The sequence below is a fragment of the Varanus komodoensis genome, unplaced genomic scaffold (genome assembly GCF_004798865.1).
Source record: "Varanus komodoensis strain SLA01 unplaced genomic scaffold, ASM479886v1 scaffold1, whole genome shotgun sequence".
Taxonomy (NCBI): Eukaryota; Metazoa; Chordata; class Lepidosauria; order Squamata; family Varanidae; genus Varanus; species Varanus komodoensis.
The window spans coordinates 45,561,868-45,586,654 of NW_025335268.1; the positions used below are offsets into that span (position 1 = coordinate 45,561,868).

Below are 24,787 nucleotides of genomic sequence, written 5' to 3' on the forward strand. Positions count from 1 at the left end.
GGAAATTAGTTTACTTTCAGCATTTTTGTTGGCTAGGTACTGTTTGGGGCAGACTAAAGAAGAAATGGAGTGGGATTTGAGTTTGAGAAAAGAAAGCAAAGAGAAACTGAAGGGGAAGTAACTAAAAAAGTTTAAGATTGGTTGGTTAGGTGGAGAATTGGATATCTGTTTAGATGTGAGTAAAGCAGAATTTCTAATAAACATGAATAGAAGATGTACTCATTTATAGATCAGCCTCTCCAGAATATTTGACCAGCTATCTCTTGGAAGAGGATTCTTTGATCAAGTTTCAAACTTAGGGGGTTTTGTTTGGTTTTCAGTCTGTTCTCAAAAATGCATTGTGGTTGTTATATGTCAGTAATTAGTATTTCACTGAAAGAAAGGGCGTAGGTCAGATTTCTGTTGATGTTTTACACTATTTTGAATGACAAAATCATGGTTTACATATAAAGGTAATACTTGGAAGCATAAGTTTTAAATTATCTTGGCTACTATAAGCTCATACATGTTATTGTAATACTTTGTAAAATAGTACTTTAGTGATGCTAGATCTGTGGTCTTTTATCTCGTGTGCTATATGAGTTCCATCTGTTGGTTGCCACTGAATGTCTAAGTGACTCTTAATTATGCTTATTTCACACAATAAAATCAACTTTGATATCAAAATATACCAGATAAGAAATGTAATATTATAATCTGGATGCTTGCAATTCATAGGTAGGTGATTTTTCAATGTTTTGTTTTGATTATAGCTTGAGACATTCAAAAATCATCTTGATCGTACCAAAGAAAGTGAAATTGAAGAAACATTTATAAACAACACATACAACCAAGCTGAAAAGAGTCTACCATTTACAAAAAGCAAGTTCAGAGATAAAGTCTCAGTTGCAGAAGAAACAAACAATGTTGTTAGTGGAAAGGAAAGCAACCAACCAAAATCTAACAAGAAGAAAAAGGCCGTATTACAAGAACAACTTAATGAGGACGAAAAGCTATGTGAAACTAAGCTAGACAGTTTTGAAAAACAGATTCATGTTTTTTCAAAGAAAAAAGCAAAAAGTGTATTACAGGCAGATGCACTTCATCAAAAAGGGGACATTAACATAAAAAGTGTCTTGAATGGAGTGAGAGATATATCTGAATTAGATGAGGAAGAACAGCTAATTCAAGCCTATGAACAGCAAGTGGCTGTGGAAGAAGCAAATGCAATTAAGAAGAAAATTAAAAAGAAACTTAAAGAGCAGATGTCTGAATTCACCTCAAATGTTCAAAGTCATGAAATGGTATTGAACAATGAAGTGAGCAAAAAGAAGAAAAAGAAAAAAGAAATACCGGTTATATCTGAAGCTCAAACAAGGTATAGTGACAAACAGTAACTCTGCGTGGGTTTAAATCTTTAACAGTTCTTTGATTATTGTTGTTGTTATCCAGATGGGAAAAGTTCTGTGACTTTTCTTCACCTGGACCTAAGATTTTGTAGGAGAAAATGTAACGGTACTACCCTGTCTGAAACAGGGTATTCAATATATTAGCATTTCTTCTTCCTGGAAAAGTTATATCCAGACTGGTACAGAGGCAGAGAGGAATTTCTCTGTGGGGAGGGGAGCATTCAGTAGAGCGAGGGTACCCAGTGTGATACCTGTTGTAATCCCAAGTATAGAAACCCTTGGAAAATGAACCTTAAAAGTCATCTTTCTTTACCTTTCTAGCATGGTTTGTTTCCTCTCCTTCCTCCCTTGCCTTGCCATTTCTGCCCTCCCCCCCACAACCTCTAGCTTTGCTATTCTCCCCACAAGCCTCTAGCTTGCTCTTTCTTTACTCCTTTGCCTATCTGTTTTCCCTTTGCTTCCAGCCTCTAGCGTCACTATTTTGATTCCCACCTGCTCTTTACTGTTTCTCATCCATGCCCAGATTTTTCTCACTCTTTTTCCTTTGTTTCCTCCTCCCTCTCAGCTTCTAGTCCCACTATTTTCTTCTCCTCTTTAGATCACTTTTGACTTGCCAGGCCCACATAGCAGCCAGTATGTTGCTGAGCGCAAGCACTTTGGGAGCCATTTTGTGATGGTGCCTACAGCAGTTTCTCAAATTCCCAAATGTGCTTGCAGGGCCAACAGATTGGGTTCCCTGTGGCAGGAAATGCAAGATTCTTGGCTTAGGGCTTTTGCATAGGCCTCAGAGATAGGGAAGGGTATGAAATTAACACATTATTTTTTCTACTTGCCAGTTCAGTCTGTAGACACCCAGCCAAACTCCCAAGAGGATTCTCTTATTTAATTTATTTAGAGCATTTTTATGCCGCCCCCTTCACAAAGAGCCTTGGGGCGGCTTACAAAGTGAATACATAATTTGGACTGGTTGTTTCTAGCTTTGAAAGCTGTCTCCCAGACATCCAGTTCCTGTTTCTCTCCCAGTTCTCTTGCAATTGCCATATTCTGTAAGAATAGCACATTTGTTGCCTGGCAACAAAATCATCAACTGCTCTGACCACTGATGTGCCTCCACTGTTTGAGTGACTGGGTGTCCCATTTTGTCACCTTCTGACTCACTGAGAGCTTTTGTCAAGGACTCACCTTGGCACAAACCCAGCTAGATGGAAGGAAATTATGTGCTGCTTTCTAGCACTTCTTACCTCCAACCCAGGACCTCTAAGTAACTTCAGGTGTGGGAGCAGTGTATTTTCAGTGTTTATGGTATTTCTTTTTCTTCTTTGCCTTTTTGGGAAAACTGTAACCACAACCCTAACCCTACTCGCATCTCTAGCAGGCTGCAATTACAAGTTTTGACAAGTTTGGGGCCAAGTGTGTATATCCATGCATAACCCTTCCTAACTATATCATTTAACTGTGAAACTTCCTTTGTTGCAGTGCAATGTCCCTTTCTGAACTACAGAATGATCCAGAGGGAGAAAATTACAGCAAAAAGAGATCGTTGGAAAGACCACTCATATCCAAGTCTGAAAGTGACAATGTGCTAACAGAGAAGCAAGAGCTGGAGGAGCATACTGAAGAACAGACTTGTAAAGGAAAGAAAGCGAAAAGGAAAACCAAAAAAGGTTTGCGTGGCTAGAATCCAAATCTCCTCATATTGTGAAAGGTCATTTTGCATGACCATGTTATGATGCACGCACCATTCTTGTTTCAAAAAAGGCCATCTGAACTTGTCCATGTGTGATCCACTTACTTTCACTTGAGAATGCCTTCCAAACCTGGATTTAGTAGTAGGCAAAGTAGCAATTTGTGTTTGTGGTGGCATATTTAGATGATCTTTTGCTGTAAGCACAGTGTAATTCCAACAGGAGAAAAAGCACATGTGAGTAAGTGAATTGACCTGATATTTGTCTCAGTAGATTTTCTAAAGAGTGTCTGGTTCCCATGTTATGCATGGCCCTCCATGGACAAAGACCCTTGGTAATCGAGTAGCTTTCTGGGACATATAAACAGGCCCAGTGCTGGACTGGAAGAAGATCCTGGCCTGGACAGTCTGCACCCTTGAGACCAGAGAGGAGGTTTAAGGAGGTTGGGGAAGTGGGCTGCTGTGCCACTTTTAACAACTGGCTTCAAGCTGCTCCCATCCTTTCCAGCAATCTTCTAGTCTCAGATTGAGCACATCAGAACAGATTAGATTCACCTGGCCCTTGGTGATCCAGCAGCCTCCTGGAGCATATAAGCAAGCTCACCACCAACTAATTGGCTGCCCCAATAGGGGCATTCCCACTAGAAGTAACTTTAAAGGAGGTATACCCCTTGGAACTGCCCTTTCAGGTTGCAGCTGCTGGAGCCAGACGAGTAGACAGTAGGAGAAACAGTCACTGTAGTGATGGCTAGAGGCAGATATGGCACTGGGAGAAGGACTAGCCAAGTAAGGCTAACAAGCCCCAGTAGCTACAGGTGTTATTTGTTTCTGTCCTCCTTGCACCCAGAAGCTTGATGCTTACTCTCAGGCCTCAGATGCGCTTTTAAGTGCCAGACTGGTGCAGAATGTGATCTCATTTGTCCACAATTTAATCCTAAATTCAGTATCTGATCTGTCATATCTAACTGACACCTGGGTGGATTAACAGGGAAAAAATAGTTTATTCCAGTTTTTCTCACTGGGTTCTTGAATGAGCATAGACTTGCACGCAGGAGAAAACAGGGTTGCTGTGATCTATAGGAATTCAGGTTCTCTCTCTGGTTCCCTGTTGGTCTAGTGTAAGTGTTCATATTTTGTGCTAGGTCAGTTGGGCAGGTTAGGGATTCTGCCAGGGTAATGCCCACCCTGGGACCCTACAGTCTCCCTGCATGAACCAACAGAGGTGTTTTTGGATGTGAAGTTGGGATCCCCCAGGGGATTTCAGCATTCATGCCAAAGGCTTCTTGTCTGGGATGTCTCAGGATTACATGGTCTCCATAACAACCATTGGACTGTCCCAACCGACGTCATCTGCCCAACATACGTTGTAGGGCATACTCTAGACTTAGTTTTCTCAACCAGGCATGAGAATGGGGATCTGAATGCAAGGGACTATGGCTTAGCTCCTTTATTATGGTCAGGTCACCACCTACTGAGATTAGACTGCTGGTGGCTTTTCACATCTGTAAGTTTAGGGGCTTAGATACTCCACTCTGAGAAGCTAATGGATTCAGACGGTTTCTAGGAATGATGGTGTCTGGCTGATATGGCTGGCATTCCTGTCAGAGGGCTGGTTGACTCATGGAATGCAGAGATGGCCTGGGTAGCTGCCACAATCACTCCGGAGTTCACTTTCTGTTGTAGAGCTCTTACAGCTCTTTCATACACTTGGAGCTTAGAGCAATGAAGCAACACAGGTGACAGCTTAAGTGCACACGGAGGAAAGTTCCTAGTGGGTATAGTCAAACCCTGGTATGTTCCTCCAGTCAGGCCTATTTAGGGCCAGTGAGGTGTGGCAAAGAAATGGCATCCCACTGCCTTTGTTCAGTGTTCCATTTGTCTCCCAAGAAGCTTTTTAGGGTGGTCTAGCAGCGATTGCACACTGGCCTGAAAGACATTCTAGATCCATCTGATAATATAATAGTAATATATATGATAATATATTTGCTGGAAACTTCCATGAAAAGTTCTCTTACATTTGCCAGGGCTTGCTTTCCAGAGTTATAGTAGTTGAACCAGGTCATTTATGCCAACAGCACAGTCTGGTTCGGTTTTATTGACTGAGTTTCATTTGATAGAGCTTGAGGTTCTTGACAGTAAGCTTAGACAGCTGCCTGTACTGAATGCTTAGCCCTCCTGACTTAGAAAAGCCAGCAAGGAAGGAGCAACTTTCTGGGCAGAAGGGGTGATCAGTGTCCCTTTACAAGAGGGACTGGCCTCATAGCATCCACAAAAGGTGGTTGTGAGATCACTTTTGAAAAAAGCCTCTCTTGACCTAGAAGATCCTAAAGATCCTAGTTGCTAATTAACATGCTGATGACCTTCAACTCTATTTGTTCTTTTTCTCTCCACTGGGGAGGCTGTGGATGTATGAAACCAGTGTTTTGGCTGGGACAATGAACTAGATGATATCTAACCAACTGAAGCTCAGTCTCGGACAAGACTGAAATGCTGTTAATGGGTGGTTCCTCTAACTTCCAATGAAGCTGCCCTTGAAGATGGTTCAAAGTGGCAGCTTGTGCAAAGTGTGGCACTCAGACTAATAACTGGGATCCACAGGTCTTCTATAAGACAAATTCTGGCCCACTTGTATTGGCTGCTTGTACACTTCTATGCCCAATAGAGCACTGGTTTTAATGTATAAAGACTTGTAGAGTTTGGGACTACAGTACTTGACACAGCATCTCAATCAGTTGCAATGTACCTGGAGACTACAGTCCACTTCTGGGGCCTTGCTTGGTGTGCCAACTTCAAGGGAGGCTTTCTTTCTGCTGGTTCCTCAACTTTGGATGGTTTCCCCCCTAAGACCTGCCTGTTGCCAAACTTGTCATCTTTTTAGCATTAGATTGACTTTCCTTTATGCTGATACTTTTAAAGATATACATAATAATTTAAGAGCTTGATTGGATTACCCATCACAGGTGTTTTACAGGTCTGCTTTCCACTGTATGCTGTTTTAGCTGGTTTTGCTTTTGAATTTGCTTTTCAATTTATGTATTTTGGGGGGAAAAGTAGTATTTTATTGTATAGTTTTTATGAACTGTTTTAAACTACCTAGAGAGCTTTAGCTATTGAATGGGATAGAAATGAAATAGATGATGATGGTGATGGTGAATATCAACCTCCAGAAATGGTCTGCCATTGTGGGGAAATGGTGGGGAAAGGGGCATGCTACGGGGGGGAGAAAGCTGAGACTTTCTACCTACACTGATTCCTGCTGACATCCCAGTGGAAAGATGCAGGCAAAGAGTGGGTGCACTGAATTACTGCTCAAGAAAAATTACAGCCACATTTCCTGCAGCTTTTTCCACATGTAAACCTGTACCATGTTAATAGATCACTTATAAAGCTATTATTAGGGTCTGTGTTATACATATAGACTGGATATAGGTGCATTTGGAATCAATTTAAGTAGTAGGTATGCTTTATATGGAAAAAAATTTCTGCTGAACAATTTTAGTTCAGTAACACAGAGTTCATAAATCATTGTTTATATAGCTAAGTTAGTTAATGGTAACTGCAAATATACAATTTTATTAATACTTAATTCTGACTTTTTTCTTCACTCTAGCATTAGAAGAAAATATAGAAAACAATAATGAAAATACTGCACATGTGGCTGCTGAAAATACATCACCAGAATTGAAACCTGTTTTTGATGATAGCCTTGTTTTAGGTGTTTTCATCCATCGGACTGACAGACTTAAAACTGATGTTATGGTATCACATCCCATGGTTAAGATTCATGTGATTGATCAGAAAACTGGTCTATATGTCAAGAAAGAGAATAGGTAAATTCATTTATTTTTAAAGTTTCCTTTTAGTTTTTGTTTAATCTCCAGAAGCTCAGCTGAACTGTTAATGGCCTCATTTTCACATCTCTGCTTAGCTTATGCTTGCATAATTGGGATTTTAGTTTTCATACATACAAATGTACTTTAATACCTAAAATGCAATTTATGCTTTCAGTTAATTATGTGATGAGCTGCAGGGGAAAGGAAAAGGCAAGTGAATATGAAATTTAGTTAATATATTCAAATAAAAATTACTGAATGAAAATAGTTTTTCCTTGTATTGTTTCTGTGGCAAAATATATCTGGTTTGCCAACTGGAAGTCAGTTTTCTGTGTTTCAGACATTTCAGCTGGATTTTGATTTTAAATAGGAGATTAAGTATTTTTAAAAGTTTTGTGCTTTGAGAACTGCAGATGATAAGCTTGGCTATTGATTTTTTTCCATAAAGAAGAGATAATGCGTTTTCAAGTGATAGCCTGGTTCTCTAAATTGGATTGTGTGAACGTGTGGTGTAGAAAGTTGTCATATCCCTTGAGACAGCACCTGTGTATCTGCACACTTCACCAGTACAAGCATAAGCGCTTCTAATGTGTGAGTGAGATTGGAACATGCAAAAAGGTCATAAAAGTCTTTTCATGGGAAATCTGGAAGATGGAATATATGTGAGGCCAACCTGGAATAAGGGTTGTGTTGAACCTTAAGAGTGACATCTTCGTAATGTAAGAAGCCAAGAAGGTGAAAGCAAAGAAGTTCTTTAGCTCTGTGCTCTAAACTAATACTTAAGACTGTAATCCTATACACTCCTCCCCATGTATCTTTGACCATTTTTAATGCTGTAATTGTTGTGCACCACCCATAGAGCTCTGGCTGTGGCGCTGATACAGATAAAATGATGGGACTACTTCCAAGTAAGCGTGCGCTGTATTGAACTATGGCTTATAGGCTTATATATGAAAAATCTAAAGTGACATGCTTTGTCCATGCTGGGTCATGTTCCAATCAAGAGAAAAGGTCTGGGTTAAAATGATTAAGAAGAAGCAAAGCCCTGAAACATGCACAGTTTGGGAGGGATGTAAACATAAAGTGAATTCATCAAGATATGGATTACTTCATTTACATCTGCCCTTCAGTAATGTTTTGTTAGATTTGATTTGAGCCTGAACCATTCAAACACTTGCACTTTACAGGGCTGTGGATTGTGTTTAGTGTAGTCTGGAGTTGAAGCTTAACATGTTCATTCCATGTTCCAATATTTGATGGTATTTTTTCCTATAGCTATCTTCATTGTAGTTATTTCTTTTGGCAAAAGTTGGACACACACCTCAACAGAATGTATAATTGTTGTTATTTAGAAGCCGGCCAGTCTCATCTTTCTATGAACAAGAGAAAGTGGAACATATTCTTCCCATTATGACCCAGCCTTATGATTTCAGACAGTTTAAGTCAACACTTCCAGAATGGGAGGAACAAATAATATTCAATGAACGTTTTAACTATTTCCTTCAAGATACTGAAGAAAGCCCAAGAGTAATCCTGTTTTTTGAGGTACAGCATGAATATTTCTGTTCTACCAATTTCTATTCTACCAAGTTAATTCCAGCACCTATCTTTTCTGTATTAACTGATACTGATGAAATATATTATTTCAAAGAATAGGTAGTATTGGACTTACGCTTTTAGATTTTTAATCTAATGGAAGAACTAGACCAAACAGTGTCTTTGATGCTTGTGCTGGTTTTCTTGTATGACCCCTGCATATCTCTCCTAAGGGTACTTCAGGGGTTTTGTGAAACTTAAGGAGTTATCTTGGCCATCAGATAATAGTTGGGTGCAGCATCCACTTTAAGCTTTCCCTTTCAGGAGTCTAATAGCTTTGCAGGAATATCCAGGAGCTGGGGAAGCAGTACAGTTGTGAATCAAGGAAGGTGCTTAACACTGTTGTCAACTGGGAAGCTTCATTCATGGGCCCCCCATATCTACCTGAATGTTCACTTGCTCACAAGTTTTTCTCCTAAGACAATTGCCATTCAGCATCTCTTGTTTGCTTCCGAGTGGCATTCCCACTTTTTTAAGAACTGAAATTCAACAAGTACAGGAGGAATTTGAATTCCTGAAGGCTTGGCCATGCAAAATAGTATGTTTACCATGTGAGGGATGCAATCTGAAAAATTGTTTACCACAGGAAAAGGACTCATGGAAAAAATACTGCTTGTCTGGACAGTAGGTGATACAACTTTGTGTGCACATGATTATTGGAATGTAAACTAGATAATTTCCTTCTTTGTTCAGATCCTTGATTTTTTAAGCATGATTGATGCAAAGGCCAACTTCGATCTCCAGGCTCAGGAGAGTGGCTTTCGGAAAATCTGTTGGGCATTTCTAAAGGTATTCAGATGTTTGGGAAATGATTTACTGAACTGTCCCAGTAAAATTTAAGGGAAAAATAAATACAAGCAGCTTTTGTATTTTAGTGGGAAAACTAGCAGAGATGTATTTCAGATCCTAGTTATGATAGGAGATAACATTTCTGAAATGTAGATACAAAAATACAAAAAGTGTTATAAGGTACAAAAAGATCACCCATGAAGATATTTGGAAGGCAAAAGAGTAGACAGTTCATTCTTGCATAATTTTTTCTTGTGGGATTTTGTTCCTGTTCATACCACTTCTTTCCCTGCTCTGCTTTGGTGCCATGTGAAAAATAAAAATGCCTTGTTTCTGGGTTAATCTCATATGATCCAGAGGAAGAGTTAGCACCCAGAGTGAGATCAGAAAGTATTCCTATATACTTGCTGTGTTGCATCATCAGGAAGTCAACTTAGCATGAGTTCAGTATGTAATAGCCACTGTGCTGTGTTTTGTAGAGATGGTACTGGCATAGGCAGGCAGCAGCCATTCGGTTAGGTTGCAGCTGAAGGAGAGATGGGGAGCAGGGCCATTCCGTTGGCTTGCCTGACAGGCCAGCTCTGTTGAGTTCCTCTTCTTCCTGACCTTTTAACACCCCAGCTGATTCTTATAAGAACTGGAACTTGAGTTTGGGTTTTTTTAGCTCATCTTTCATACCCTTTCCCTCTCCTGTGTCTTGTTTTTAGTATTGTAACTTGAATGTAAAGAGCCTGTTCAGCTGAAGAGAGGGATAAATACGGTGTACATTAAGATAAAAAGACTATCTAGTTACCAAATTTCCGGATGAAGTCTCGGATGCTGTTTCGGATAAATCACTTGTACTGAGCAGATTCACTATGTGAATTCAGACGGCTGCCATCTAAATTTGAGGTGTTTTGTTTGCCTCCTAACTGCACAGACTAGATCCTCTGATAGGAAATCTGTGCCTGCTATCTGTGGTAGCTATTTTGGAACTAACCTATAATGTTTGTTTGTTTATTTATTTATAATTAATTAATTTATTTAAAGTTTTTGTATGCCATCCCCTTGCTATATAGCCTCGGGACGGCTCACAGAAAATGCTACCACATTAAATAGTCATACGATAACTCAGTTGTGCTGTTGGGCAAAGTAAACTATGCGTAATTCGTTTTCCTATTGGTTTGGCTTTTTCAGCTTGTAGGTGCAAATGGAGTTCTGAATGTTGGTGGAAAAGTACGTCTTCAGCTATATTCTCCTCCTGTGAGAACCAAGACACAACTAAATGTTGTGGAAGTGTATGACTGGTGGGCTAAATGTCCCAGAAACCATTACCCTTCCACACTGTATGTAACTGTGAAAGGCATTAAACTTCCAGATCATGTAAGTTAAGTTGAATGCATGCCAACACAAAGATTTATCTGGACACGAAGCAGAAAAGTTGTTCTTATTGATCAGTTATAACTTATTTGGGGGATGAAACAATTGCATATTCTGTTGGGTACATTTTATATTTGGTACCCTCTCTCCTGTCATCTCCAATATTTGGATATTATTCTGTCACTCAGCTGCTGAATTGTGTTTAAAAATAACAATATCCATGAAAAAGATGAACTCCAGTGAAAATTTACTGAAATGAATAAAGTTGCAATAATAAGAAATTTGGAAAAATATGTGTTCCTTTTTCAATCTGTATTTTTAAGATTCTTCTGTCTAGAGTTCACAAATACTGTTGGACTTCGCTCTAGGGAGATCAAGAGAAATAGATATTGGTTAACTTTATTGCTAGTGAAGTCTTTATAAGCAAAATAAAGTTAATATCGATGCTGCTAGTGGAGTAGAAGACCAAGCAGGAGTTTAGTTATCTGTTCCCTCACCGAGCATAATCTTACAATGCTCCCTTTCAAGAAAAAGAGCTTGTCAACAGTCTAGTCAGAGCTATATACACATTGCTGTGGGTGTGTCTGTAGAGTTCTTGTGGGCTGTGCTTAATACAGATTTGGGAATTCCATTCTTTCTATTTGGACATTGCTTGGCTTTACTAGTGGGAATGAAAGAGTCATAGTATACCAGCAACACGGTCCTGTGTGTAAGAACCAAGTCCCATCATGTTCAATAGCTCTTACTTCCTCATAAATGTGTTTCTGATTGTAGCCTTACTGGGTTGGTTTATCACGCCTATTTCCAGACTTGAGAATATATATTTTTTAATCTGCAAAGCTGCGGCATTTTTTCATGGAACTGGCTTTTCTTCATACCACAACGGAACCTAACAAATCAGCTTGTTGACAAATCTTGGGAACAGATAGCAAAACTTTTGCACTGTAGACATGCTACATAAGTAATGGGCATTGCATTACACATTCACATTTATAACTTGGCTTCACATGTGAATGAGCAAGAACAAATCCAGGGAGTTTCAAGCAGTGCTAGGTGTCAGATTGCTCAAACCTAGTGCGTTTGCAGTTAAGTCCGTTCCCACATTTAGCTGCAAGTCATCAAGTACAGCGAAATCAAACTCTGAACTGCCTGTATAGCCCAGTTGTGTGAATGTCATGGATTTGGATCCCTATAAAGTGAGGTTAATTTTACACAATGTTCCTCTGATAACACACTTCACTTTCTCTGGTGTTTGTAATTTGTTACTCTGCTGTTTAATTTATCTACGCAAATTTTGTTTTGCTACTTTTTATCTATTTATAGATAGGTCCTACCTTACGTTCTATGATGGCTGTTCAGCAAGAATATCATTCCTCATCATTCCTGGACCTACAAAGTGAAACATCACAAAAAGCTAATAAATCTGGGCCACAACTGAAAAAAGAGGAACCATTTAAGTGGTCAAAACTTCCTGGACAGGCATGAGCTTTTATGTGTTTTTATGTATAAGTGATATAATACTAGCCCTTTATGGAACTGGAAAATTTCAGGTATAGGTACAATATGAATGGCTTAATTTTTATTTTCCTGAGTGTATGCACAAAATGTCTACTACTGATTTCCATTTGGATTGTGAATGTTTTGCAGCTGTGACAGTTGGAACATATATTACAATTAAAATATTAATCAGCATATTTATGCAGCATCCTTCAATTTCTTTGTGGCTATTTGGTCACTTCTTCATCCACAGAATTCTACTTACATAGTAAGGAGAGAAAAATCCTGTATGCTGATCTTTATTGCCATCACTGTAGTGAGAAAGTAATGACTGTTTTCTGAAGATGCTGTACTTCTTGCAAGAGTCATCTTGCAAGGATATAGGACGCTTGAACATAGGCTCTGCTATTATGCTATCTGTGTTTTTTGCAAAAAGCATGCTTAAACTACTGTTTCTATTCTGAAGAAAAAATAGTAATGGGGGCCAGATCTGGAATTTGAATTGCAGGCTTAGACTGATTTCTTGTCCATTTATTCTGGACACTATTTAAAGCTAAACACATGGCAGTAAACAATAACTGAAGGAAAAAATAGCATGGGGTGGGGAAGCATTAAAGTAAGAAACTGAAGCAGGACCCAGTCAGGAGCCTGCAGCTGCTTCTTCTCCAACAAAGAAATGGCCAGCATGAATAATCTGTAGACTGACCCTCAACATATTCATATTTTAGTGGTTAGGGGAGTAGGAGAGAATAAGAGGCAGGGAAAGATTGTACTTTGTTTCCAGTTTCATGTGGAATCCTGAGAATGAAGAAATATTTGCACAGATCCATTGGTTCTTAAATTTCCTTGCTACATTCTTTTTATGCCTGCCCCCAAACTTTTGTCCTACTTGATTTGTTAGTTCTTAAGATGTCAGAAGACCTTGTTTTTGCTGCAGCAGACTTGTGCAAGTAATGGTTTGCTTTGGAAATGCAGGTTTGTCGCATACCAAACAGATACCTGTTCTCCCTGAAAGCTGGAGATATGGGATGTTTCTGTATTCGTTTCTCTGAAGATGGCCGAACATTAGCAGCTGGTTGTGCAGGAAGAGATGGTTATCCTATTATTTGTAAGTGGTGTGTTTAGATTTTTATATACAACCACAAAAGAAGTTTTGTCTTCACAATTTCTTGTTCTGAAAAGCTTTCATTAGGACATGCATGTGTCCTTTTTTGTAGAGATAGCACCAGTTAAAAATGGTTGCCTGAACCATTCCATCTGTGTATGGAATGCTGCATGCATTCTGGGGCGATGAAAAGATCTTCCAAGATGGCAGAGGGTTCTCTGAAACAGTGTGTGATGTGGGGGTGGGTGGGTGGGATGGGTGTGCAGAAGTGCACATGGCTGTTTGGGAGCCAAGCACTATGTATGTATGAAAGTGTAGCTTGACAGTGTAATATAATCTGTTCCTATTGTAACAATTGCTGCGCCAACTTAAAATTGGAAAACTTACTACTACAGATATAAGAGTTTAAGAGGGAGGGCAAGTGGATGTTTAGTGCAAAATGAAATTTGGAATGATAAAGTACTTTATGCTTGGTTAAGAACAATATAAAGCAGTTGGAAGAGGAACACAGTTTACAATACACTTTTGTCTTCTATATTTATACGGTGCATGATTTTTATACTGTGTTTGTCATGCTCTGAGGATCTGTTCCACATAGAGAGCTTTAATTAATATGAATATTGGGCAGCATTTTGAATTCATTGGTACCAACATGGCAGTGAAATAATAACCTGAAAGAATATCCCATTAAATGTGGGACTTATTTCAGATTAAATATTGTAGGAATGAGCTGCTAAGTGCATGCAAGTTTAAATATTGTTGCTTTAATGGAGTTCAGAAGTTGTGGCATTTTATGTTTTAGGTATGAAATATAAATAGAACTATTTAAAGGAGCTGTTTGCCTAGGTGATATAGAGCACTGATGGGAACTATAGGACAAAGCATCTTGAGAGCAACAAGTTTCCCTATCACTGCCCTAGCAAGATCCAATTTAGCATGTTAGTTTTACTTGTATTTAGTATTCAAAGTTTTAAAAGGTGCCCCGTGTTAATTCTGCCTCAATATGCCACAAGTATGCAATCTGAAATGTTGGAGTGAAAAAATTAAGGCAAATTGTGATTTAAATATTATGTAGAGATGTTAATTGGAATACATGAAAAACTTTAAAGCTGTTAGCATGTACTTTCCTCATCTTGTTTAAATTTGAAAAAGCAAAGGTGCTGAAAATTGTTGGGATACTGATTAATTTCAGCAACCCACAGAAACCTGCATGATATAATAATGAGCCAGTCTGGTGTGATGTTTAGAGGCTTGGCCTGGGGACCAAGAAGTTCTGAGTTCTAGTCCCCTTTTGTCCACTGAGGTCAAGGTGACTTTGGGCCAGTTGCTCCATCTCAGCTCAACCTACCTCACAGGGTTGTTGTGGAGATAACATGGAGCTGTGTAAGCCGCCTTGGCTTTCTCACAGGAGTAAATCAGGCAGGGTAAGATGCAGTGTAATAATGATAATGATAACCATCTCCACTCATCTGTTCAGTTCGCTTCCACTAAGGTTTTTGTGGCACTTGCTGTTTTCCTGTCCCTGTTTATTAGTTCCATTTCACTCTGAGATGTATATGTATTTCATTTGCATGTATGGATTGTCTCAATACTTAACTACAGATAATCTGAAAACATTTACAGCTTTGAATAGCCCCACATCACTGCCTCCAGCCCAGTCCTTTGAGAGCAGTGTGCCTGTACCTTAATTCAATTGAATCCAAAGATGCCTTTCCTGCTCCAGAGCCATGTTCTGAAAATAGCAGTTCCATGTTTGCAGCAGTTGCTAACTATGGTAGTGTCTGTGACACCACAGAGCTACCTTTGCCCCATTGCAGAGCTGTTTTGTGCTATTTTAAAACCATGCAGGTATGTTTAAATAAAATATTTCACAATTGTATTATGGTATTTCAAGAAATAAAAGGTATGCAAACTGCCTAAAGCGCGTGGAGATAGTATTTGATTCACTGGCATGCACGTCAGTCACTTCAGTTGCAGTGTTGTAAAGAAGTTCAGCTTATACCATGGCTGAGGATCCTATTCAAGTCCCCTTTTGTTTTTTTTCTTCATCCTTTCGTCCAAGTCAAATACCGAGAGGGAGATAAAGACTGAATAAAAGTATACAAGGAAATGAGATGTGGACCAATGTGCAGCAGCAAATAGTTGTGTAGATACTTAAGTGGCCAAGAAAATGCTTGAGGATGGATTTGAAGGATGAGTATAAGGCAGCATGCCTGAGGGAAAGCAGAAAATTGCTTCAAGAATAGGGTGTGGCATAGAAGAAAGTTTGGAGTTGAAATGTGAGGACATTAATGGGACATGGTGTACCCTAGAGGTTGGCAACTTGTGGCCCTCCTGAAGTTTTGGCCTACCGTTCCAGTCAGCCATAGCCAGCAGAACCAATGGTATGGGATGATGGCAGCTGTAGCAAAATACAGGGAGGGCTACAAAACATGAGCCCCTGGTGCAGGCAGAAGTGACTGTTGCAGCGTTTGTTGTATTTCAGCATGTTTCTGTTGGTGAGCAGCTATGGAACAGGAGAAGGAACCTGAAATGGTACTGGGTTTTTTTTTCTTCTTTTCTGATCCAGCCTGGCTTGCGATGCCCTGTTATGAAACCCCTGTTTAAAATGTTTACTGATTATTTATTTCTATACTATCCAGGAGCTAATTCTCTCTTATTGCATGTATGTTATACGCACCAGCCACTAGATGGTGGTAGATACTTGAACTGAGAGAAGGTGCCGATAGAATTGAATGGTGACAAAGCAAATGAATTTCTCTTGGGGAAAAGGTTTAAGTTCATAGTAATAATTATCACAAACATCAATTATATAAACTTATTTCCCAGTGAACAGTTTAACTTTATTAGAAATAAAACCTTCAAGCTGAACAGACTTACCTAGGGGTCAGTCCAACTGAATTCAGGGTTTGTCCCATCAGACCCATGTTAAAACCATAAGAAAAGCCCTCTGGATGTAACTGAAGATGTGTCTAGTCCAGCATTCCGTTCCCTGCTTTGGCCAGCCAGATATGTTTGGGAAGCTCACAACCAGAACATTTGTGCTATAGCCCTCTCCTGCTTCCATTCCCTTCCAACATGCCGTCTCTGAACCTGGCAGAAATATCTAACCCTAATGACTAGCACCTCAGATAGTTAGGGTAAATGGGATTATTCAGAGAAATGGGTCAAAACTCAGGGAAATGGTGATTAAGATGTACTCGTTTAATGGATTTTTTGAGATGTGTGGCTAGAGTTCAGTCTGCACTTGAGGTAATTGGAATAGGCAAGTGGCAGAATACAAGTGCAATATATATTCTGTAATGCAATTTGAAAATATTAAAAGTAAATCAGAATGAAATGTGCCTCCATGTGATAGCACTATTTTATTATAGAGAATAATGCCTGGCTTTTTGCAACTAATTCATGTGTTCAAACAAACTGGGATCGATTTCAGTTGATCTGCAGATGCAAAACTTCACAGAGGTCAGCAAATTGTCAGTGACTGAATTTAGTAGTCTGCTTAGTAGTCTGCTGTTATTTCTATTATTTTATTCTCAGCAGTAAAAATGCAATTGGTTTAGAATTAGACCTTATGCATTTAAAATGGTAATAAAAGGAAAACTGTTTTACAATGCTCACGCTCGCTCTCTCTCTCTCTCTCTCTCTCTCTCTCTCTCTCTCTCATATATATAGCTTTGTAAAACTTGAGATTAAAATCATTATTATATACACTTTAGAACAGACCTCTCTTCTGCTTTTACAAAAGGATGTTACAGCATTTCCATCCTGAAACAAATATTAGGTGTTCACTTTACATTAAGCTGTTCAAGACAGATACATAGGTTTCAATTACTTCAGTGTCTGATCTAAGTGTGCTTCTCATAGGCTACCTGAGGATCTTAGCCAGAAGCTGATGGAAGCCTTTTGTGTCCATGCATAATGGACTTCAGACTTCTCACTAAAGTGTAAATGTGCCAAGTGTATACCCTTTTCAGCTGGCACAAAATCACTAGTGAATTGTATGTTTTTACAGTTGTGCTGGGTTAAAGGAACAGGCAAAAAATGGACTATTGGAAGCTGTATGGAACTCAAATAAATAGATTCAGGATGTTTCTCTTAAGTAAGTCTGGCTCAGTCTGAGGCTGATTAAGAGTACTCACAGGCCGCAGCACAAAACATTAACCCACTTGTAGATAACCTGCAAACTATCCACTGGAATGAAAAATTTGTGCTAGTACTGTACTAACCTCTCACATGCAAGGTTTAGAGTAAAGTGTAAACTAACTGAAAATCCAGCAACCCCACTCCACCCTATATATACAAGACAGCATACAACTTTAGGTGCAAAGGCCATGTTTGTGAAGACAGTGATAGGCAGGACATGGAGTTACGCCTCCTGTCACCAACAAAGGAGAGTTAAATGAAAAGCTTGGATATGATGGATTAGGGAAGACAATCACTTATTACCTTGCACCGTACAAAGTAAAGCTTGTAAATGCGATTTGTCTGCTTCTGCTAGATAGCAGAAATGGTCTGCAAACATTCAGGTTCCTTCTTCCTCCTTTCTTGCTGCTGATCTTCTCATGGAACTCTTTCAGGTCACAGCCTCAAAGTTCTGACTACTAGACAAATGGTTGTAACTTGATGACAAGCAAGTGTTGGTTTGGAAGGCTGCACGTGGATTTTTTTAAGGTGGCTTTTAAAAAGGAAAAAAACAATGGCTAGATATCAAACTTGATGCTTCTAAGGCTATTGCCAGCTGCTGAAGACACATAAAAAGGTTATTGTAAAGTGTGCTGTACATCTTTTGAACCAAGTAATTTGGGAATTATTGCTCTGCCAAAGACCATTATATCAAAAGGATCTGAAAATTAAATCATGCCAATAGTCTTTTGCTCAAAGTGAAGTTTAACTGGAAGCACCAAGAAAGAACTGCTGAAAAATACATTCAGGATGATTGAAATGCAAAGAACTGGCAGTTAAGAGTGTGGGACTGGGACTCGGGAGATTTGGGTTTTAGTCTCCATTCAGCCATGGAGCTAATAGGGTGACTTTGGGCCAGTCAGCACAGCCTACCTCATAGTATTGTTGTTGTGAGGATAAGATTGGGTTAAGGGTAGCTGATCTTCCACTTGCTTGCACTCTTGTTTCTAACTAGAATTTTATTCCAGTTTCATAATGATAAGAGTGTGGCTTCAGTTAAGCCACTTTAAAAGGAATATTTAGTGACATTTTGCTTTTTATGTAAATTTTGTGCAGTTTTAAAATAAAAATATGTTTTACCATTTATCATTGTTTAGAGATCTTTTTAATTAAAGTGTTTATCTCAGTGCAAATTTTAGTGCTATTTCAAAACAAAAGTGAGCATGCATTAGTAGAACTTAAACAGCGAACCATTGATTTAGAGCTACAAGCAGATTGTCCAGTTATATCTAGAAACATCTTCTTGAACCATACCGCTCATCTCCAACCAGCCGGATATCTTAGCAGTATAATGATTCCAAAATTTAGAAGGACTTTTTCCTTAGCTAGATTCAGTGCCCTCCCAACAACTGTTACCAAAGGGAGATATCGCAAAATCCGCTTCCAACATAGACTGTGTCCATGCAAGGAAGAAATAAATGACTCACTGGAGCATGTTATTCTTTATTGCCCTCTCTATGCAGGTGTTCACCAGAAATAGTTGTTCTCACTCTTTTCGAAATATCCTGATCATTTGGATATACTTTATCTTAAGATGTTTTTATCAGATCAGTCTGATTTTATTTCTCTGACCACAGCCAAGTACTCCTCAATATTTTGTACAGTCTGCTGTAGAATTATTAATTAATTCTAGCCATTGTTAGATTCTGTTTAGAATAACTATTTTTTCCTTATTCTAAACTGTAATTTTAGAACAACTATATTTTTCTTACCTGACTAATTGTAATTTGTGTTTTATTCACTTGTCAGTGATCAAATAGAGGATTGACTGACTGATTGATTTTAATTTCAAGTTATTTTTGAATGGTGCCAAAGAAAACTCAGGGAAATAGAAAATGAAATTTTAGTGGCACCCCTGCTATATCTTGTGGCAGCAAATTCTATATACTAATTATGCATCCTTGTGAAATACTTTTTGAAACCAAATAGTTTTGTCTGACTGATTCATGAATATTAGAAATTGTTTAATTTAATGTACTGTATTCCTTTTTTATATTTTGTGTTTTCTTTAGTATATGAGATTCCTTCTGGACGATACCTAAGAGAATTCTATGGACATCTGAACATTGTGTATGATATTTGCTGGTCCAAAGATAATCAACATCTCCTTACTGCATCCTCAGATGGCACTGCAAGGTCAGTATAGCAGAGTATGTCTTATACATTGTGACATAAAACAAAGAAAATACTACCTGTCTGCCTCTTCCCTGCCTCTTTTGTCTTCACATACACTGATGTGGAAAAATCCCACTAGAATATGTGCCAAAACCACACCTGTTTTTCTATAGTAGAGGAGGGTATCATCCACCCACTTATAGAAAATTAACATATCATGATGAGTTCCAACATTTCTTCCAGAGGGAAGAGAGGGGATGTGTGTGGGGTTTTTTGGTACCAACTCCTCCCTTTCTTAAGGGTTTCTTTAAAAAAACCCTATCTTCTTTTGGTCCTTCCTTACATTTCTCCAGGTATTTTGGTCTACAGCTTCCCTCCTCATTGCCTGTATTGAGTAAGAGCTGATGGAAATTGTAGGCCAAAACATCTGGAGAGTTGTAGGTTTCCATCATCATGATTGTTTAGTATAATTTGCTTTCCCGTACTGAGCACTTCTCTATGCTTTTCAGTAAAGAGTATTTTAGCAGCACTTATTTATTACATTTATATCTCACCTTCTGAAGAACTTGGTGGTTTACATAATTTCTTCTTCTTCATCTCAACGTTATCCTCACAACAATAACCCTGTGAGATAGGTTGGGATGAGAGTCTGTGACTGGCCCAAAGTCATCTGGTGAGTTCCATAGCTGAGTGGGGACTAAAACCCAGATCTGAGTCCCAGTCCCATGCTCTTAACAACTACACGGTGTATCACTTATGCCTGCATCTGAACAAGTGAGTAACCTATGAAATTTGGAAGCTGCTTTATATTGGAACCAGTTGGTTGGTCCATCAAGATCAGTATTATTTACTGCATTGTGCAATATCTCTCCATAGGCTTGGTCTGAAGCCTTTTAACTGTCAGTGCAAGATGGAACATGGGGCATTCTCTGAGTGCTGTCAGTGAAGCAATACCCTTCACTTAGTGTATGCTCGTTTGGTATACTGAATAGAGTGTGGGAAAGAGGAGATCAGAGTGTGGATCTGCCTGGCTATGAATCTCAGTCTTACTTTACCTCATCATGAAGATAAAATGTGTTTGCCTAAATGACCTAAATAGTATTATCTTGCTTTATAATTACAAACATATCTGCAGTATAATCCACCGCAAGCAATGTTATCTTAGTTCTGCTGATTGTTGTTGTTGTTTGTTGCGAAGTCGTGTCCAACCCATCACGACCCCATGGACAACATTCCTCCAGGCCTTCCTGTCCTCCACCATCCCCCGGAGTCCACTCAAGCTCACACCAGCTGCTTCAGTGACTCCATGCATCCACCTCGTTCTCTGCCGTCCCCTTCTTCTTTTGCCATCTATTGTTCCCAGCATTAGGCTCTTCTCCAGGGAGTCCTTCCTTCTCATTAGGTGGCCAAAGTATTTGAGTTTCATCTTCAGTATCTGGCCTTCTAAAGAGCAGTCAGGGTTGGTCTCCTCTAGCACTGACCGGTTTGATTGCCTTGTGGCCCAAGGGACTCGCAAGAGTCTCCTCCAGCACCACAGTTCAAAGGCCTCAATTCTTCGGCGCACAACCTTCCTTATGGTCCAGCTTTCACAGCCATGCATTGCAACTGGGAAAACCATAGCCTTGACTATACGCACTTTTGTTGGCAGGGTGATGTTTCTGCTTTTTAGTATGCTGTCTAGATTTGCCATAGCTTTCCTCCCCAGGAGCAAGTGTCTTCTAATTTCTTGCCTGCAGTCCCCGTCTGCGGTGATCTTGGAGTCCAAGAAAATAAAATCTGTGACTACCTCCATTTCTTCCCCATCTATTTGCCAGGAAGTGAGAGGACCGGAAGCCATGATCTTAGTTTTCTTACTGTTGAATTTCAAGCCAACTTTTGCGCTCTCCTTCTTCACCCGCATCAAGAGGCTCTTTAGTTCCTCTTCACTTTCTGCCATGAGAGTGGTATTATTTGCATATCTGAGGCTGTTGATATTTCTCCTAGCAATCTTAATTCCAATGGATGATTCATCTAGCCTTACTCATGATGTGCTCTGCATATAAGTTAAATAGGCAGGGCGACAGTATACAGCCTTGCCAAACTCCTTTCTCAATTTTGAACCAATCAGTGGTTCCGTGTCCAGTTCTCACTGTTGCTTCTTGACCAACATATAGGTTTCTCAAGAGACAAATAAGATGGTCTGGTACTCTCATCTCTTTAAGAACTTGCCACAGTTTGTTGTGATCCACACAATCAAAGGCTTTAGCATCGTCAATGAAGCAGAAATAGACGTTTTTCTGGAACTCCCTAGCTTTCTCCATGATCCAGCGTTTGTTGGCAATTTGATCTCTAGTTCCTCTCACTCTTCGAAATCCTGCCTGTACTTCTGGTAGTTCTCGGTCCACATACTGCTGGAGCCTAGCTTGTAGGATTTTGAACATAACTTTGCTAACATGTGAAATAAGTGCAATGGTGCTTCCTCAGACAGCCATTTTGCTTTCTTGCATTTCTTTTTCTTTGGGATAGTTTTAGTTGCTACCTCTTGTACAATGTTGCGAACCTCTGTCCATAGTTCTTCAGGCACTCTGTCTATCAGATCTAATTCCTTAAATCTGTTTGTCACCTCTACTGTATATTCATCAGGGATATGATTTAGGTCAGACCTGAGTGGCCTAGTGCTTTTCCCTGCTTTCTTCAATTTAAGCCTAAATTTTGCAACGAGAAGCTCATGATCAGCTCCTGGTCTAGTTTTTACTGACTGTATAGAGCTTCTCCATCTTTGGCTGCAGAGCACATAGTCATTCTGATTTCTTTGTTGACCGTCTGGTGATGTCCATGTGTAGAGTCATCTCTTGGGCTGCTGGAAAAGAGTGTTTTCTGTGACCATCGTATTCTCTTGACAAAATTCTACCAGCCTGTGGCCTGCTTCATTTTGTACTCCAAGGCCAAACTTACCTGTTACTCCGGTTATCTTTTGGCTTCCTACTTTAGCATTCCAATCTCCCATGATGATAAGGACATCATTTTTGGGTGTTAATTCTAGAAGGTGTTGTAGACCTTCATAGAACTGGTCAGCTTCAGCCTCTTCAGCACCAGTGGTTGGGGCATAGACTTGGACTACTGTGATGTTGAATGGTTTTCCTTGGATTCGAACTGAGATCATTGTGTCATTTTGGAGATTGTATCCCAGTACTGCTTTTCGTACTCTTTTATTGACTATGAAGGCTACTCCTTTTCTTCTGAGGGATTCTTGCCCGCAGTAGTATACCTGATGGTCATCTGAATTAAATTCACCCATTCCTGTCCATATTAGTTCACTGATTCCTAAGATGTCGATGTTCAGTCTTGTCATCTCTTGTTTGACCACATCCAGCTTGCCTTGATTCATGGATCTTACATTCCAGGTTCCTATGGAATATAGATCTTTGCAGCATCGGACTCTCCTTTCACCACCAGCTACATCAGCAACTGAGTTTCCTTTCGGCTTTGACCCAGTTGCTTCATTCTTTCTGGCACTACTAGTACTAGCCCTCTACTTTTCCCCAGTAGCATATTGGACACCTTTTGACCTGAGGGGCTTATCTTCTGGCGTCATATCTTTTTGCCTTTTGGTACTGTCCATGGGGTTTTCATGGCAAAGATACTGGAGTGGGTTGCCATTTCCTTCTCCAGTGGATCACATTTTGTCAGAGCTCTCTGCTATGACCTGTCTGTCTTGGGTGGCCCTGCACGGAATAGCTCATAGCTTCATTGAGCTACGCAAGCCCCTTCGCCACGACAAGGCAGCGATCCAGGAAGGAGGTTCTGCTGATATGTGGGAATAAATATTACAAATGTAGTATATTATTTCCTTGGAAAGTACATGGTTAAAGCTTATTTCTAGAAAAGAATCATACCCATAGGTTCTCTGAATACAGGTTTTGGGCATCTCTCAACTAGCTGGCAATGGTATTCAGCAATCTGGACCCAGAAGGGTTGGATTTATACATAAATGCATGAACTTGCTAAACCATGTTGTACAAACATCTTTTTGGCTTGTTATTTCTAACACCTTGTTAGTACAGTGAAAACAAGTTTGGCTCTGCAGTCATCTTGGGATGAAGTCCACTGAGAACTACACAACCTTCACATTTTGAATGGGAGCTGAAGAAGAGCATGCAATTAATGTTAATGGGACTTGCATAGAGGAGTAGTCATACCTAGGCAGAGCCAGGAGATTAAAACTGTGTTTTTGCGTGACATTTATTAAACTTCTGTATTTATAACAGTGCTGCAATATCTGTTCCAATAGACAAGAACCTAATGTAATTTTACTTGGAAGTAGATTCTGAGAAAGTATTTGAAGCCTTAGAAATTATAACATAAAAGTGTATTTGTTGATTTAAAATTAAATTTTATTAAGGAAAAAACTTTTTAAATATAGGAACCCAGCTAGCATTTTGTTTCTTTCCCTCTCCTGTCTTAATATTATTGCCATCAAGGGAATAACAATAAATCCCAGTTCCCTGTCTGATCTGCTGCACCTCACTCCTGATAGCAGCTTTGGCTCTGCTGGAAGTACTGATTGCACAAACAGGAGCAGCTCTGAAGGTCTCTTACCCTTTAAACTCAGACTGGGTTCAGACAGCATGATAACCCAAAGGTTTGAGCATGGGTTGTTGAAATTTGGGTTCTTGTATTGTCTGAACCTGGTCACTTTCTAGTCACAAAGTCCTTCATCTGCTGCAAGAGAGAAGGCTGTGGAAAGACAGCGGGTGTTAACATAGGATGCGGTCCTGTTTATTGCTCTGTGCTTGCTCTTACTCTTCTCCTCACTTGCTGAATCCTGTTTTCTCTCATACACACCCATTCTCAAATACATGCTCACTCATACACTCTTTGACTCCCTCATGCACACCCAAACCTGTGTGAGAAGGGGCATTGTGCCTGGCAGCTGCCCTGTACTTTAGTTTCCAATTCCTTTGTGGCTGGCTATTCAGGGGCACACAAAGAAATGAGCACAAAGAGCATCATAGGGAGCCCATTCCATATATTTGGCCTCTTTATACCCTTTGACTATTAGCCTTATGTCTTTGCCCCCACTTAATAAATGGTTAGCTTTTTCTTGCACTTCCACACAGAAGCAGTTGCATCAATTACACTTTATCAGTTTATATTGAGACACAATCCTGTGTCTCCTTGTAATTATATCCAGTGAGTCTTAAGTCCCACATAAGAACGTATAAAATTGCTGCTTTAGTATAAATATACAAGAAGG

General features: G+C 39.5%; 1 protein-coding gene across 5 annotated transcripts in view; it reads left to right on the forward strand.

Moving 5' to 3' along the window:
* Positions 1-1,108: 1,108 nt before the first annotated feature.
* Positions 1,109-24,787, forward strand: part of AHI1 (Abelson helper integration site 1) — a 128,918-nt gene continuing 105,239 nt past the window's right edge. For all 5 annotated transcript variants that reach the window (XR_006414078.1, XM_044424008.1, XM_044424022.1 and 2 more), the window contains exons 1-9: positions 1,109-1,357; positions 2,865-3,052; positions 6,683-6,902; positions 8,258-8,450; positions 9,195-9,290; positions 10,467-10,652; positions 11,973-12,128; positions 13,122-13,254; positions 19,449-19,572. Coding sequence is in view for 4 of the 5 variants with exons in the window: in XM_044424008.1 (XP_044279943.1) it covers positions 1,245-1,357; positions 2,865-3,052; positions 6,683-6,902; positions 8,258-8,450; positions 9,195-9,290; positions 10,467-10,652; positions 11,973-12,128; positions 13,122-13,254; positions 19,449-19,572 (1,409 nt within the window). In the remaining variant the exon portion in view is untranslated. The remainder of the gene's footprint in view (positions 1,358-2,864; positions 3,053-6,682; positions 6,903-8,257; positions 8,451-9,194; positions 9,291-10,466; positions 10,653-11,972; positions 12,129-13,121; positions 13,255-19,448; positions 19,573-24,787) is intronic.